At 41.0% G+C, this 15,693-nt stretch overlaps 1 protein-coding gene across 3 annotated transcripts in view; it reads right to left on the bottom strand.

Moving 5' to 3' along the window:
- Positions 1-15,693, bottom strand: part of plppr1 (phospholipid phosphatase related 1) — an 83,351-nt gene that overhangs the window by 44,143 nt on the left and 23,515 nt on the right. For all 3 annotated transcript variants that reach the window (XM_050052585.1, XM_050052584.1, XM_050052583.1), the window contains exon 2: positions 9,244-9,353. In XM_050052585.1, the coding sequence (XP_049908542.1) occupies positions 9,244-9,303 (60 nt within the window). In that variant the 5' untranslated portion in view covers positions 9,304-9,353. The remainder of the gene's footprint in view (positions 1-9,243; positions 9,354-15,693) is intronic.

Below are 15,693 nucleotides of genomic sequence, written 5' to 3' on the forward strand. Positions count from 1 at the left end.
GAGAAGTGACACTTATTATGTTGTTCCACAGTGGGTGTTTTCAGGCTGACAGCTGTTACTCTGAGTCCCCCTGTGGGACGTACACCCATACACAAATTCATACCAGTTGGATATTATCCCTGTTCACAGCCTGGCCTGGTGCTCCTGCTCTCTCATAGCTCTGCTGTGTATGGGTGTGTCCTTCAGGAGCTGCTCTCTGCCTCAGTGATCACCTGCAAACAATCACGGTGCAATCAAGCCAGCCCTATTTTAGCCTGTCTCCCTCTGGCTGTTGCCAGATTGTATTGTGTTCCCACCAAGCTCTCAAGCCACTTGCTCAAATCTTGCTCCTGTGACCTGTTTGTGACTTTTTGCTCCTGTTTTCAAAACAAGGTTTTTGCATAGCCGTGTACCTCCGCCTCACTGCCTGACCTTTTTGGATTGTTGACCTCAGCCTGCCTGCTGTTTGTTGTTCCTCCTGCCTGTCCATGTTTGCTTGACTTTTGCCATTAAAACTCTCTAAAGAGACTGCTGCTCCTGAGTCTCCTCCACAGTGCTGCACAGTGCCAGTGTGAGCAGTAAAAAAACACATGAAACAATAAATGGTTCAAGTCACAAATTAGGGCTGCAACTAACATTTATTTTCATTGTCGATTAATCTGTTGATTATTTTCTTGATTAATAGATTAGTTGTTTAGTCTATAAAATGTCATAAAATTGTAAAAAGAAAAATATATATGCCGCCCAAGATGAAGTCCTCAAATGCTGTTTTGTCTACAACCCAAATATATTCAGTTTACTATCTCAGAGGGAAAAAAGTAAACCAAAAAAAGCTGGAATACTTTTTGCAAAATTATCTTTTTTTTATTATTATTTATTTATTTTTTATTTTTATTTTTATTTTATTTTATTTATTTTTATTTTTATTCATTTATCAATTAATTTATTAATTTATTTATTGACTGATCTATTAATTTATTTATTCATTCACTTATCATTTTTATTTTTTTAATTAATTTATTTATTTTATTGTATTTTATTTTAATTACTGTTACAAATTTTATTTTTTTTCTCTTAAAAAATTACTTAAACTGATTCATCATTAATCAAATTAGTTGCCGATTAATTTGATACTTAACAACCAATCAATTACTCGTTGCTGCTCCATCACATATGCTTTTACATTTAAATTCAGTCACATTTTGTGGGTCCTGACATGAAAACAACAGTTCCTTAATGAGTGTGAGTCACAGGTTAACTCCCCCCCCCCCAATTTCAAAAGACAGAACCACGGCTGCACTGTACATAAACGACTATCTACCTGTCATCCCCTACCCTCCTCGTGTCAAAACCTCCCAACTGCAGGCATCGCAGATTGCAGGCATCTCTCCTGTCCAAACGTAATCAAAACTAGCAGGTTTAATTAGGCTATGTGCTGTTCCAAAACTGAATTTAACATGCGATTCCCCAGATAAAAGCCCTGTTTTAGAATCCCTCAAGTTAAAAAAAAAATCATATTGCGTCAGCGCAGCCAAGAGAGAGGCTGAGCGACATCAAAAACAATCTCTCCCCGCGGGGATGGGGTTTTTGTTTTTTGAAATAATGACAGCCCAGAACATTATTACACCACACTGGTGGAGGAGATTGAGCGAGATGAAAGAAAGAGATCATCTTCTGAGGTTGACGGTGGGAAATTTTCACAAATAGTAGTCAAGAGATTGGTTCATTCCCTCACAGCCTGGTGCGGGTGGTGTTTTTGGAAAAGGATTCACAAGGCCCTCGCTTGCGTTTTTGTACACAGAACCTGAGAAGTCTAAGTGGTCCTAGTTAGCTGAGTGAAAGCCTGGGGCGCTGTGTATTACATAATCTCATCCAGGGGGAGGTACAGGATATATCTGTTCTATCCTCATTCTTCACTGCTCACCTCCACTGCTCTGCCTTTTAATTAATTTCTCGTAATTTTTGCAACCTTTCACTTCCTTCCCACGATTGTACTTTCCTCATCCTCCCCACTCATCTCTTCCATCTCCTCCCTCGTGTCCCATCTTCCTGTTGCACTCCATCCTATTCTTATTTCTATTCCCTTTCATCTCACAGGCCTGTTTTGTCTTCGCTCCACAGTGAGAGCAAATGGCAACAACAATCTTGAGGTAACAGAAAAGCAACAAGTTACATGACTGAATAAACAAATCACCCTAAATAAGCATCCTCCCTGTCACACCGCCTCTGGCACTGGAGCTGCTCCAATCAGGACGCTTTGTTTCGGTCACGTGACGCAACTGTCCCTCTGCCTTGCTCTGTTCGTGACAGGCAGGGTGAGTAAGAGAAAGACGGCCAAAAAAAAAAAAGAGTAGATGAAACAAAGGAGAAGGGAAAGAGCGAGGGGCAGCGAGATGGAGCGACACAGAGGAGGATGAAGAAGGTGAAGGGAAGGAAGAGCTCCCTGTGACAACGTGAGAAATGGGAAGAGATGAGGGGAGGGAGGAGGGGCGAGAGAGAAATGAGGCTGTGAGGATGTGACAGAGACATCAAAGAGGGAGAGACAGCGAAAGCAGGGACAGGAAGAGTGAGACAGGGAGGTGGATGGTGCCTCTGAGAGCTGTCCGTGAAGAAGAGGGGGAGTGAGTGAAATAGAGTCGTGAAAATTAAAGAAAGCTTGCTACTCAATGGGCTGTTACAGTGTCTCTCTCAGGAGCAGTCTGCCTGTGCTCTGCTGCAGCGTGGAGAAAATATACATGATGTGATGCATATTTTGGATATTGAGATTTTGTGCTCATAAAGATCTTGAATGCCAATAGACTGTGTAATAAAATCATCATTTTCATGATGTGATTATGAACTTTAACAGCACAGGGCTGAGTGGCGATGGGTGCCATGACATTGTTGCAATGACCCAAAATTCCAAAGCCCCATTAGTCCCAAAAAATGTCCCTATATAGCCTTGTATAGCCTAGTCCTTGTGGTAATACTAACTATTGGGAGTACATGATTTGTGTATGTGTTTTTTGACTTGTGTATGACTTATTGCTGGGCAGTATGAAGACATTATAATGTTATTGAGATATTAGACTATAGATCGTCTAAGATTTTGGATATTGTTGAATTGTGATGTGGCATAAATGGTGTTTTTTCACTCGTTTTAAAGGCTGAAATCTAGTAAAGTCATCTAAATTCGTCAACTTCCCAGACTTTTTTATTTGTTTTAACACTTGCCTTAACCCACTTGGTCATTATATCCACATTATTGATGATTATTATTCAAAAATCTCATTGTGTCACTATTTTCGGGAAAAAAAATAGTCATCCCGACAACATTTTTTGCCTCAGAGAGAGTATTTGGTCAGAAATATTGTTACGTTTGATTTTGTCTCCCTGTCCTAACATTAATGACATGCTTTTGAGATTTAAAAATATCGAGATATATATCGTATATCGAGATACAGCCTTAAAATATCATGATATAATTTTCAGGATATATCACCCAACCCTAGTTTAACTGCCACTAACTAGATAATTTAGTGATATTATTTATATATATTAAGTGGAATTTAAAATGTGTACATGCTGGTATTTTTCCCTTATGTATTTTTCAAAAGTAGCTGGTATGATATTGGGGTTCACAGGCACATAAATATATCTTTCTTTCTTGGTTTCCCTTTTTTAATGAATATGGGCTACAGGTGTGGCATGTCACATAACTGGCTCTAGCAGCACTATGGGTATTTAAGATAGAGCTTAGATTCTCTGCCCGAGCCCGAACCCGACTGGGACCCAAGTCAGGCTGTAATTTCCCGCCACTATTCTTGGGCTCGGACAGGTCGGGCTCCTCATAATAGACCTATGCTATGGAACCAACTACTTATCACACAATAAACATTATGAGTACAGATTTGTACTGTACAAATCGAGTGTACCAAGTGCGGCGCGATGCTGGAATATGACAGCAGAAAGACGGGGACCTCGACACTTAAGAGGCACATGACGAAGGCTTGCCATGGAAAGAAAGATGTGAGTCAGCCTTCAATGTCCACATTCGTATCCTTTAAAAAAAATGAGGAAGAGCCGTGTGGATCGAAACACATCACTCGCATTAAAATCCCTCTAAACGGTAAACAGGAGCTACTTGGTGTGCAGACTTTGTTTTTTACAATGGCATTGGACCAAAAGCCCATTTCTCTGACAGCCAGCTATCCCAAAAACAGACATCCACTGCTCCAAAGTCCAGTTTCTTGAAAAGACACACTCTCTTCAGTTAGTTTCAGTTTTACCAGCAGTGATTTTACCAAGCCTTTGTGGTGTTTCCCAGCGGTATAAGAGCCACCAATACCAGATGTTTCTACCAAGCCTTTGCAGTGTTTCCAAGCTGCATTTGAGGCACTAATCCCAGGTGTTTTTACCAACCCTTCAAGACATTTCCCAGTGGTGTCTGAGCCACCGAAACAAGGTGTTTATCACTTAGTTTCGGTGGTTTTGAGGCACCAAACATGGCAGTTTTAAGCCAAAACATGATCAGAAGTTTGGCTGTCAGAACAATGGGCAGTCCGTTTGACAGTGCTATACTATAATTAATAAACTTTCAGTGATATTAAATTGTGCTATCAATGCCCCATCCCTGCAAAATTATAGTAACTAGTCCATACCTAGTGAGTACAGCATGCCATACCATACCATACCATGACTTAGTCATACCAAAAATTAGAAAACAACAACATTGAGAGAGTTAAATTTCTCCAGTCACCTTGAGGCGTCCTGTTCTACATATCTACCAAGTTTAGTAAAAATCGATATGGCGGTTAGGCCTAGATAAGAAATTAGCTCTCTAGCGCCCCCATTTTGTTTAAGCGGGTCAGTGGGTAATGGAGGGGTCCCCTCAGATAATGTGTGGTCATATGCCTACAAAGTTGCGTGGTGATCGGTGAAACCCTTGAGATGTTATACACCTTTATGTGATGAGCCACGCCCTCCGCAATATTCATTGCCTTATAGAAGCTCAGTTTTAGTAAGTTTTCCAACTTTTGCCAAGAGGGAACTTTAGATATTGGTCCCTAGATTATGTTCACCGAGTTTCATGCAGATCGGTCAAACTGTAATGTAATGTAATATTGCTTCATTCGCATCCTCCTATGACCCTCTACCACTGTGCCAAATTTCACATGGATTGACCAAGTCAGTGAGGAGAAAAACATGGAACAGACACACAGACAGACACACCCACAGGCAGTTTTCGTCATTATATAGTGAGATTAATCTTGATTTCAACCAGATCAAAGTGAAACTTCTGCAACTGAGTTAAACACTCCCATAAAGTTGGCAAACTTTCAAGAGACAAACTAAAAAGGAAATCTAAATTGAAACATAGGCCAAGGTATCCTGACTTTGAATCTCAAGTATGGGTCGAGCCAGCACAATGGATCCTACAATTCCCATTATGCATGTTTCTTAAGACCATGCCTGTCTGTGAAAAACTCATGTCCTTCAAGCACAATGTCACACAGGCTTTCCGCAAGGAAATTGTCCTCTACCAGCCAGAGCTGAGATTACTTAATGATGTCATCAAGGTTATTTTTCAGAGCTTTGGAAGGTTCCGACAGAGACACAGGGTGCTTTATACATCTGTATACACACTCTTTGTGACAAGCACACTGAATCTGATATGTAAAGTTGGTGGATTGTCCCTTTAGCAACAGATCTGAACTGAACCTGTCAGTTTGGAGTTTACATCCTGAGCTGAGAACAACTGATACAAGTAAATATGACAAACAAGGTGTGAGAAGGCACATCTGTACTCATACTGTTTATTGTAGAGGTTAAGAGGGACACATTTTCTAATCCTATAAGGCGTTGTTGATGACACCTTCAACATTTCTTTTTCCTTCATCCTCTGCAGTGATACCAATTGATGTGATTCAGTTATATAAAAACCATTACTGGGACTTGTAATGATTTTAATTTTCTCATCAGACAGCAAAACCCTGCTGGAGACTCATCAATAACCAATAACAGCTGCCTGCTAATTTGCTTCACTCTGGTCGGGCTATGGGTGATGAAAGACTTTGGGGATGCACACGTTGCTATGGTGACAGTAAAGTGTTCCAAACTGATTTTTAACACAAAATCTGATCATCAATCTGATTAGCTGATGGTTTCATCATGAACAATGATGACGTTTCGCAGTCTGACAGCCCATAGTAACTCAATGTCATGCTACTATTCTTATAGGAATGATGCAAATACCAAATGAGAGGAATATACCTTGTTTTGGTTGGTTGGTTGGTTGGTTGGTTGATTGGTTGGGATTTAAACCAACCTCTCCACGACTGTGTCTTAGTGTCAAATAGAATATAACATCTTCTGACATTTTATTTAATATATTTAATCTCTATTCAAACAACAGGTCCCTTGTTCTGTCCATGTGTCTGTGCTTGGTGCAATAATGTTATTAGAGCACCATGTTCCATTTAACATCATTAGCTTATCTTGAACAACACACTCCAAATTATATCCATAGCACTGACTTTGCTATTCTTAAAAGGGCCGTCCACACCAAGAACAATAACTATAACTATATTAACAGTAACAATGTGAGCATCCACACAGATGAATGGTAATATTCCGTAAACAGTGGCAGAAAGCACACGCTGCACACTCAAGCTGTGTCGCCCTGTGAATTCAGATGGATTTTGTTTGGCTGTCAGTGTCTCTATCGTTCATCAAATCCCTCCGAATGTGATCCCAGCAATATCATTACCACAGCCGGAAAACAGTTGTTTGTACCCTCCAGGTTGGGAGAGAGTAACTACCCCAAGTAAGGGAGTTCTTGTATCTCTGGGTCTTGTTAATGAGTGAGGGTAGAATGGAGCATGATGTGGATCGGCAGTTTGGTGCGGCTGCTGCTGTGATGTGGGCGCTATGCCGGACCTTCGTGGTGAAGAGGGAGATGAGCTTCAAGGCAAAGCTTTCGATTTACTGGTCCATCTACGTCCCAACCCTCACCTATAGTCATGAGCTCTGGGTAGTGACTGAAAGAATGAGAATGCGGATACAAGCGGCCAAAATGAGTTTCCTCAGGGCTCAGCCTTAGCGATAGGGTGAGGAGCTTAGACATCTGGAGGAAGCTCGGAGTAGAGCTGCTACTCCTTCGCATTGAAAGGGATCTGTTGAGGTGGTTTGGGCATCTGATCAGGGTGCCACTTGGGCGCCACCTGATAGAGGTGTTCTGGGTACATCCAACTGCTAGGAGGCCCAGAGGCAGAAACAGAACACACTGGAGAGATTTCATTTCTCATCTGGCCTGGGAACACCTTGGGATCCCCCAGGAGGAGCTGGGAAACGTTGCTGGGGAGAGGGACATCTGGGGTGCTTTGCTTGGCCTGCTCCCCCCACGACCCCAACCAGATAGCAGTTGGAAACAGATGGATGGAAGGACTGTCGTTGACTCAGCCATTTAAGTTAAAACAATTTTGAAAATAACATTTATAGTTATTGTTATAGTTGCTGTTCTAGGTGTGGACGGCCCTTTATGGAGGGCAGAACAAATTTTTGGCGAGCAGGCACATGGAGAGAAGAAATGCAGGGTGTCACATCCATGGAAAAGAGATGGCAAACTGGTTTCTAATAAGGCATTTAAAAATTCACTTGTCACTCATGCTGATTGACAGGGCTCAACGGGCGGACATGCTGCTCAACCAGGAACCTCTCTAAATCCACAGTAGGTCACAGATTCTAGAGGTTATAGAGGCATCTTTGTTCTTACAGCAAGTGAATTAAAAAAGGCTTCATTTTGGCCTACAGAAAAAAACAACTATTGTGATCGTCCCTTTAATTGTCTATATACGATCCGATCAGTTACTCAATAGCCCCCATCTAGTTACACATCCTAATTAAACAAATTGCACAGCCATGATTAGCAATGTCCAACTGAGCATTTCACGCTGAGCGCCAGCCAAGACACTTGAAAGCTGCAAATGAGCAAATTGCTGTACAATGACGACAGGCTGTCCACTAGGACGACTTTCTATAGAAGATGAAGCACTTTGCGATGATTAATTGTGTCACGATTTTTAAAAAAAGAAAAGAAGACATTTTATAGGAGGACGGTGCTTGAAATGTGCCTGCATCCACTGTGTTTTTCATGTTAACAGTTACTGTAAAGGGCGATTCGTCGTGGGAGTAAAAGTGACACTTTAATTGACACGAGTGGGATTTCTAATATTGCAATCATAGCATGTATATCTCACTAAATCTGACAAATAGAAATAAGAAAAGGCCGTGCAGCATGTACCAGTATATTTACCTGATTTCCATCACCATTCCTGAGTGAACACAGGAGGGTGAAGTGCTTCTTAGTCCGTCTTAGAATAGCTTGTACCTGATATTAAACTTGCGATCTGTCAAAAAAAACAATCACCCTGGCTCACCCACCTGCTTTTCCTGATGTGGGGAGGTGTTACAGAGCTGAAGTGCAAAGTCACATTTTGAGGTGTCAAAATGAAAATTAGAATCTCACAACGACAAATTTTTGCCATCTTTTCTTGCTCAGAGACACAAAATCCCATTTAAACTATTGATATATGATTAATCAATAACTGGGGGAGTCTTGAGTTAATGTATCAGATGTGGGGGGAAAAAAAGTGCAGAACAATAATGTGATTCTTACATAACAAGTACTGAGGCAACAAAAATAGGCAGTATCCCATGAGCCCACTCCGAAAGAAGCAAGGTAGAGAGAACATCATGAATCAAAGGGGAAATTATAAAATAGTCACATTTTCACTTATCTTAGAGGACACACCCAGACACATTGTCATAGCCGACAATTATATTCATTTAGAGTGTGAAAGAGTCGTATGGTGGAGGGCTGTCAGAAAATATGACACCGAGGTCAGTCAAAAAGAAGGCATGCGATAAAAGAGGAGGCGTGAACTCATCGGAGACTGTTATGCAGGATATTTCATCAGAGAAGCGTGTGTGTGAGAGAGAGAGTGAGGAGAGAGATTAATGCAAGGCGTCCTGAGACATCTCTCTGATTAAGGACTTTCAGCTCACATGGTAATTAAATATGGAGGAGCAGAACAATTCTTACACACACTCACACACACATTCAGCTTTCCAGTCATTCCAACACTTTACGCTCTGGTTAGCTGTGTATAATTTACCAGAGGAGGTCATTTGCTAATGGTTAAATTGTCACTCACACACACACACACAAACTCATCATACATCCCCCCCACAAACCTGGATTAAAATTCACACTCAGCCTCTCACCTCTACAAAGATGAAACATGGGATGATGGAGTAGCTGCGCAGGGTGTTGTTGGACGCCATCTTGTCTCCTGTCGGGAGACTTCTCCTCTCAGGATTCACGGCAGCTCACTCTGCAAAGATGGGAACATCAAGTGTCAGAGCTCATTATCTGATATTGACAGACATGCAGCGATGCCATTTCTACTTATCACACTAGATCTATATTAGTAGGTGTACTCACTATAATGGAGTATTGATGAAAACCACGCTCAGTATTTACCAATCACCTGCAGCTTGAAAGTGCAATATTAGGGGTGTAAGAAAATATTGATACACCTGAGTATTGTAATATTATGTTTGGTTATTCTGTATCGATTTTTAAGTAAGATTTGTGGCAGTTGTTTGTGTAGTTTTTAAACCTGCGACTGCTAGATAGCAGTCTATCTTCAGCCTTCTGACTCTGACTATATTGAATCGTAACCCCTGTGTCATGATACATATAACATTATCAGATTCTTGCCAAACACAGGCGTACTGATTTCCGTAAACTTTAATTAAACGCTCAGTCGTTTTTACTAGCCCGGTGTAGCTACACGTTTTGACAAATAAAGGCCTGTCTTAATTAGAGGCGGGGTCTGGTTGCCAAGCAGTTAATTTTTATAGAAGTTCTTTGGATGTATAAAACAGGTTGTTGGCTACCCACTTGAACTAATATTAGATAGCTGTTTAAATCGCAACCCTGTTTAAATTCATCTCCCATATAGACACCTGCACCTGCGCCTGTTGACTACAGTGATTTAAGCAATTAATAGCCCAGGCCCCTACTTTAAAGCCCCTTTTACACTGCCAGATTTTTGGCGATTATTGTTTTTATTATTGATTGCTGGGCCGTTTTGCCAGCAAGCTGCGAGCATTTAGACACACAGAGCCGGATTGGTGAGTTGATCCGAGGTGCGCAATTTTCCACCTCGTAGGGTAGTCATATTGGTGGAACCTTTTTGATTTAAAAAGAACGAGGCGCCCTTCTGCCATGGGAGGGGCTGTTCATAACTTGTGGGAGGAGCTGTTGATGACACCGCACGTGCGAGCCACTGGCGGTGGATAAACAGGAAACAGCTGATAACAGGAATTAGCGAGCAGCTAGTAGCAAGAGGGAAACGCAAACCTGAAAGACGCTGTAAAGATGAGCAACTCTGGAGACAAGGAATTGCGCACCCTCCTTGCCCTCGCAAGTTTTGTTATTTGCTCACACCCCCCCATTGCCCCGAAAAAAGCACATTCTGTATAGACAAAAGTAGGTAGGCGGCATTTTGCTGCACTCCCCGATTTTGTTTATATACTGCCAATGCTGAAAAAAAGACTGATTGGGCTTTCCTGCAAATTTGCATAATTCCTATTTAAAAAGGGCTTAAGTTTTATGGTACTACATGTCAAAAATCTAGTTTCATTTATTTACTTATACAGGAAAGGAATTAAAAGTAACATTAGCTGTGTTAAAGTTAAAACTGGCCTGACTCAGTTATAAACTGGTTTTCAGCAGCACAAAAACACATTATGATACACAATAAAACCTGAAACAATCAACAGAAGCAATACAACAAAACAAAGGCAGCTACACAGACATTGCAGAGTCAAGGACAAAATATATATAAAATGGATATGAGATTTGAATCCGTGGTTGCAGGTCTGTCCTTCCATCAAATAGTCTTTATATGCATGTTTGAAATGTGTAACAGAGGGTATCTCTAATGTAGTATGGGATCTCGTATCAGATTTGAGTGTGAGTGTGGAAAAAATGATCTCTGACCATAATTATTTTTGTAAGGTGGTACAGCAATAAATGCATGCAAAATTTATCTAGTGATGTGTTACTGTTCCTGTCTTGTGTTGTGATTTGTAGAGCAGTAAGTGTAGGATGGGAGTTGTTGTTTTGGATCTGAAAGTCAAATTTAATGGCTAGATTATTTGTGTAGCGTTGAAACGGCAGGGTGTTAGAATGTGTGAGTGCAGCCAATGGTGAGTCTATGGGGGACAGTTTCCATGGCTCTCGTAAGCTCTGGTGTATAGTCCTGCTACTGGTTCAATGATTTCCTTTGTGGTGAGGGACCAAAATTTTGAGACAGCAGGATATTGTTAGGAGAATGACTGCATGTAGATATGTGTCCGAAACAATAGGGGTGAGCTATGGTCTGATCGTGTTGTGGACATACAATTTCTGGTCGAGCGTCATTTTAAGGTTCTGAATGTGGTGTCGGTAAGTGAGATGTGAGTCAAAGAATACTCCAAGATATTTGTAGGTTTCTGTTGTGGTTAGTGTCTGATTTGCAAAATGAATAGGGTCAGACATAGATATATTCTGTTTTCTTGACATTGATAGTTAGATGATTATGTTTCATCCAGTCATCTAAGTGGTTAAGATCAGAGTTCTGAATTTAAGACATCAGGGTTCAGAAATAAAGAATACAGTGTCATCGGCATATAGTAGACAGTTAACTTGGTGACAGTTAATTAAACTTTCTAATGTTAGTCCATTTATCTAAAAATAAAAAGAGAATAAAGACTAAAAAACAATGGATAAAGTGAGTTCCTCTTTCCTAACAGAACAGTACTATGCCAAAATTACATCAGCTGTTATTTACTCTGCATATGGATGATTTGATGAGATATTTGTCTAAATCACTACTTTCAGCAGGCTGACTTGGAAAAGCACCACTACCCTAGCCAACCATCCATCCAATCAGATTTGATTGCTAGTCCCAGCAGCAGAAAAGGACAAGCAGAGCAGCTCAAATGACCTTTTCTTTCATTAATTCCTTCTGGGGGAACCAAAGAACTCCCAGAGCAGCTAGGAGATTCAATCCTCGTGCTATGTCAAAGGTCTATCCTTGCCCCTGAAACCTCAAGGGAGACAGACTGGAGGCTTCCTTAATAGGTGCTAGTTAGGGCTGCAATTAAAAATCCCTGTCATTATCCAATAATGTGTTGATTATTATAAAAGTAATTGTTTTGTCTAGAGGCCAAGATGACAGGGGTGTAACGCTATACTGATAAGGATCAATATATCAATTCAATGATTAACGATCTAATATCATCAATGCAAAGTCAAAACATCAATACATATCATCATCTTGAAGATATGCTTTTATATTGAAATCTCCATGGCAAGTCTCAGGCACCATTTCTGTCCAAGCACACCTCCTTCCTAAACATCCAAACAGTGCTAGGAGCAGACAATGGTAAGCAGCCAAGAAAAAGATAATGAGGATATTATCTGATATTGTTTCATTTCACTCACAGGTCCAAGAATTTGATTAAATCAAGATCACATCATGGCAGATTTTGTGATATCAGGAAATATCAAATTGCTGTCCAAAAAATCAATATAATATTGTGATGAAATTTGTGATTTATACCCCTACTTGGTGACATATTTTCAATATTGCTTGCTCCTCATATTTGATAAACTAGACTCAGAAAATCGCCCGGGTCATTTATCAAGCATTTGCTTGATAAATGACCCGGGTGAAGAGGGGCAGGGTTGAGTAAGATCCTGTTTTTGTGGACCTGGCTGCATCAAATGTGTACAAAATATAGTTAACAAAAGTTATCTGTTAAGGCATTTAAAGGTCTAGTGTGTAGGTTTAAGTGCCAACAGGCAGTGAGTTTGTAGATCTTAAACTTCCCGTGTGCCTAGCATGTAGGGGAACTACAGTGGCCGACAAAAACACTAATGGCTCTACCTGGAGCCAGTTTTTTTTTGGGGGGGGGAGTTCACATTCTGGGCTACTGTAGAACAACATGGCATATTCCATGGAAGAGAACCTGCTCCATATGTAGATACAAACAGCTCATTCTAAGGTAACAACAACACAACTGATGGAGCAGCTGATTGATCACAGGATTCCTTTCTATGCAACCAATTGGTGAATCTCATTCAGGGCGCCCTATTTAAACTGCTCTGGCCTGCCTACTGTTGCTTCCTCCGCATGCCTCTGTGCATCCCGCCTCCACCCCAGCTCCTCCTTTTCATGTTGTGTCTGACTTATCAGTGTCATTTCTGTTTTTCATTTATGCTGCTCAGTACTGTTTCCAGGGGGTCTTTGCTGCTGCTCTCCCTGCCTTGGGCTTTAAATGCAGGCGCATGGAAGGGCAGGGAGGTGTGCTCGCTTTGCCTCAGGCTTTCCTTGTTTGCACAAGGAAGGGCAGAGAGATGTGCTCTGTCTGCCTTAAGGCTTTCCATGTAGGCATGCGAATGGCGTAGAGGTGTGATCTCTCCACTTTAGGCTTTCCACGTAGGCGCGTAGAAGAAGCTTTCTGCATAGGCCTGAGGAAAGGCAGAGAGGTCCCAGAACAGAGCCATATCAATATAAACTTGCAATGGAAATGAAGTTTTCTTTGACTAAAGTGCTCCTGACTGAATTACTGTTTTCAGGTCATTATGAACTAATAAATACATAGTCATGAATATTATAACCCATATCTGCCGTTAGACACTCTAAATCCTGGACCTTACACACCCTGATTAACACTTAAGCTGGGGAATGGCTGCAAACTGTGCTGTAGCATATTTCTCTGTGTCAGTTAAAGCCTAATTTGTTGCATTTTTAAACAGCACTGAGTCTAAATTTGCCCTCAAGAGATATTTGTTATAAATATATCAGATTTCTGGAACAAAACTGAATTAAAAATCACAGTATTACTCAAATGTACACAACATTAGCTCTAACTGCTCTCTCTGGCTGTAAACACACAACCAAGACTGAAACCAAACTAATAGAACTGATCTCCAGCACTCAAGGACAGTTCCTGGCGCTGCTTCTGTTCTCCTGTCATCGCATTTTACTGCATTTCATTACAGTTTCTAATTGTCACAAACAATGCCATGGCATTTCCCCATAGAGATTAGCGAGCTCGTTAGTGGGAGCTGGAATCAAATAGACATATGTAGAGAACAGGAGAATACTGCAAAATGAAAATTGCTGTGATATGTTTGCCTTTCTGGCTCCAGACAGGGATGAATTGGCTTGTCACTCACTCGTAGCATTGTTTTCAGTTACTGATGACTGACAGTGCAAGTGGGAAGTGTCTAGCAGTGTCAGGGTAGATATATAAAACTGGTTCTGGAGAGCCGGAAATCCCAGTATCTGCTGTCATATTTGTTGATTTATTGGTATTAATCAACAAAGTTATGACCCCCCACAGATATTTAATGGTCATTAATGTGTTATGGGGCTTTAATCATGCTTAATTCCTCACTAAAGAGTCACGATGTTTCTGATTTGAGCTCTCTTTCTTCCTACTGTGCAGTTCTCACTGATGAAAGGCAGCAAGTCTGGCGAGGAGGAGGATTGTTGTGAAGCCAAGTTGGAAAGAAAAGAAGCAGTGAAGCATTTCAAATTTTACATTTTCAGAGCTTATTTTTCTTTTTAACAACTGATGTTTTTTCTGTTGTTGCTTTGTTTTTTGTAATAAATTGTCCTTGAACACCGACTGCTCAATTTAACTGCTGGAGAGACGGCTAAGCCAGGTTCAGCTGAATTTCAACATGCCATATTTCTGCTTAAATGTTGACAAGATTACCACCTTTGCTGTTTTTTAAAGGCAGCATTGTATTAAATAGCAGTTCACAACCACAAGCTTTGGTGATAAAATGTTCTTATTTGACAGCAGCACAAAATACAGCCAATCTCCATGACAAAAATACGACGTGAGAGTGGTATTAATCTTTTCTTGAAAGTCTCGAAAAAGGATGTCAAACTGTTGCTTTAGGGGCATCACTGAAGGTAGGAAAGGTTTTGATCATCATAGCACATAGCAAAAGCAATGATATTTTTAAATATCCCCTCTCAGATTGTTATAGGACTGGCTATTGTTTGAAAATTATGATACCAGTGCCAATATTAGCACCCTTAAAGTGATATCGATGCCAAAGAGTACTTCATTCAATACCCATAATGTGAATAGAGTAGCTTGCAGTGTAGCCGAACTTTAAAAGTCTTGGTGGCATCTCGGCACACTGAACTACCAACTATGTCAACACACTGCACTCGACCTCACCACACCACAGATTATATGGGTTGTGGCTGTTGCTTGGGGATTGTGAGCTCTGCACTGAGAACAAGAACAGAAAGTCAGCCCCAACCTGTCTCCCTCTGCAGTAGTCGAAATCTGATGCCTAGGCAGTGACTTGTGGCGTCAGACACTGACGAAAAATGGTGTTCTTATAATGGGCATGATACGCAGCCGGCCACTCGGCTGTGTCGGGGGAAACTGGAGATGCACCGATCCAGCTTTTTCAGTTTCGATACCGATCCCGATGCTGTGGCTTTGAATATCAGCCATTACCCGATACCAATCCGATACCATGGTTGACCTAAAAAGCTATATACCTTTACATGTAGAACAGAAAAGACTAGAGGCATCAGGCATTGATGACTACACAGTTCTTTCCTAAGATAAAATGACACAACA

Source organism: Epinephelus moara, chromosome 9, assembly GCF_006386435.1.
Source record: "Epinephelus moara isolate mb chromosome 9, YSFRI_EMoa_1.0, whole genome shotgun sequence".
Taxonomy (NCBI): Eukaryota; Metazoa; Chordata; class Actinopteri; order Perciformes; family Serranidae; genus Epinephelus; species Epinephelus moara.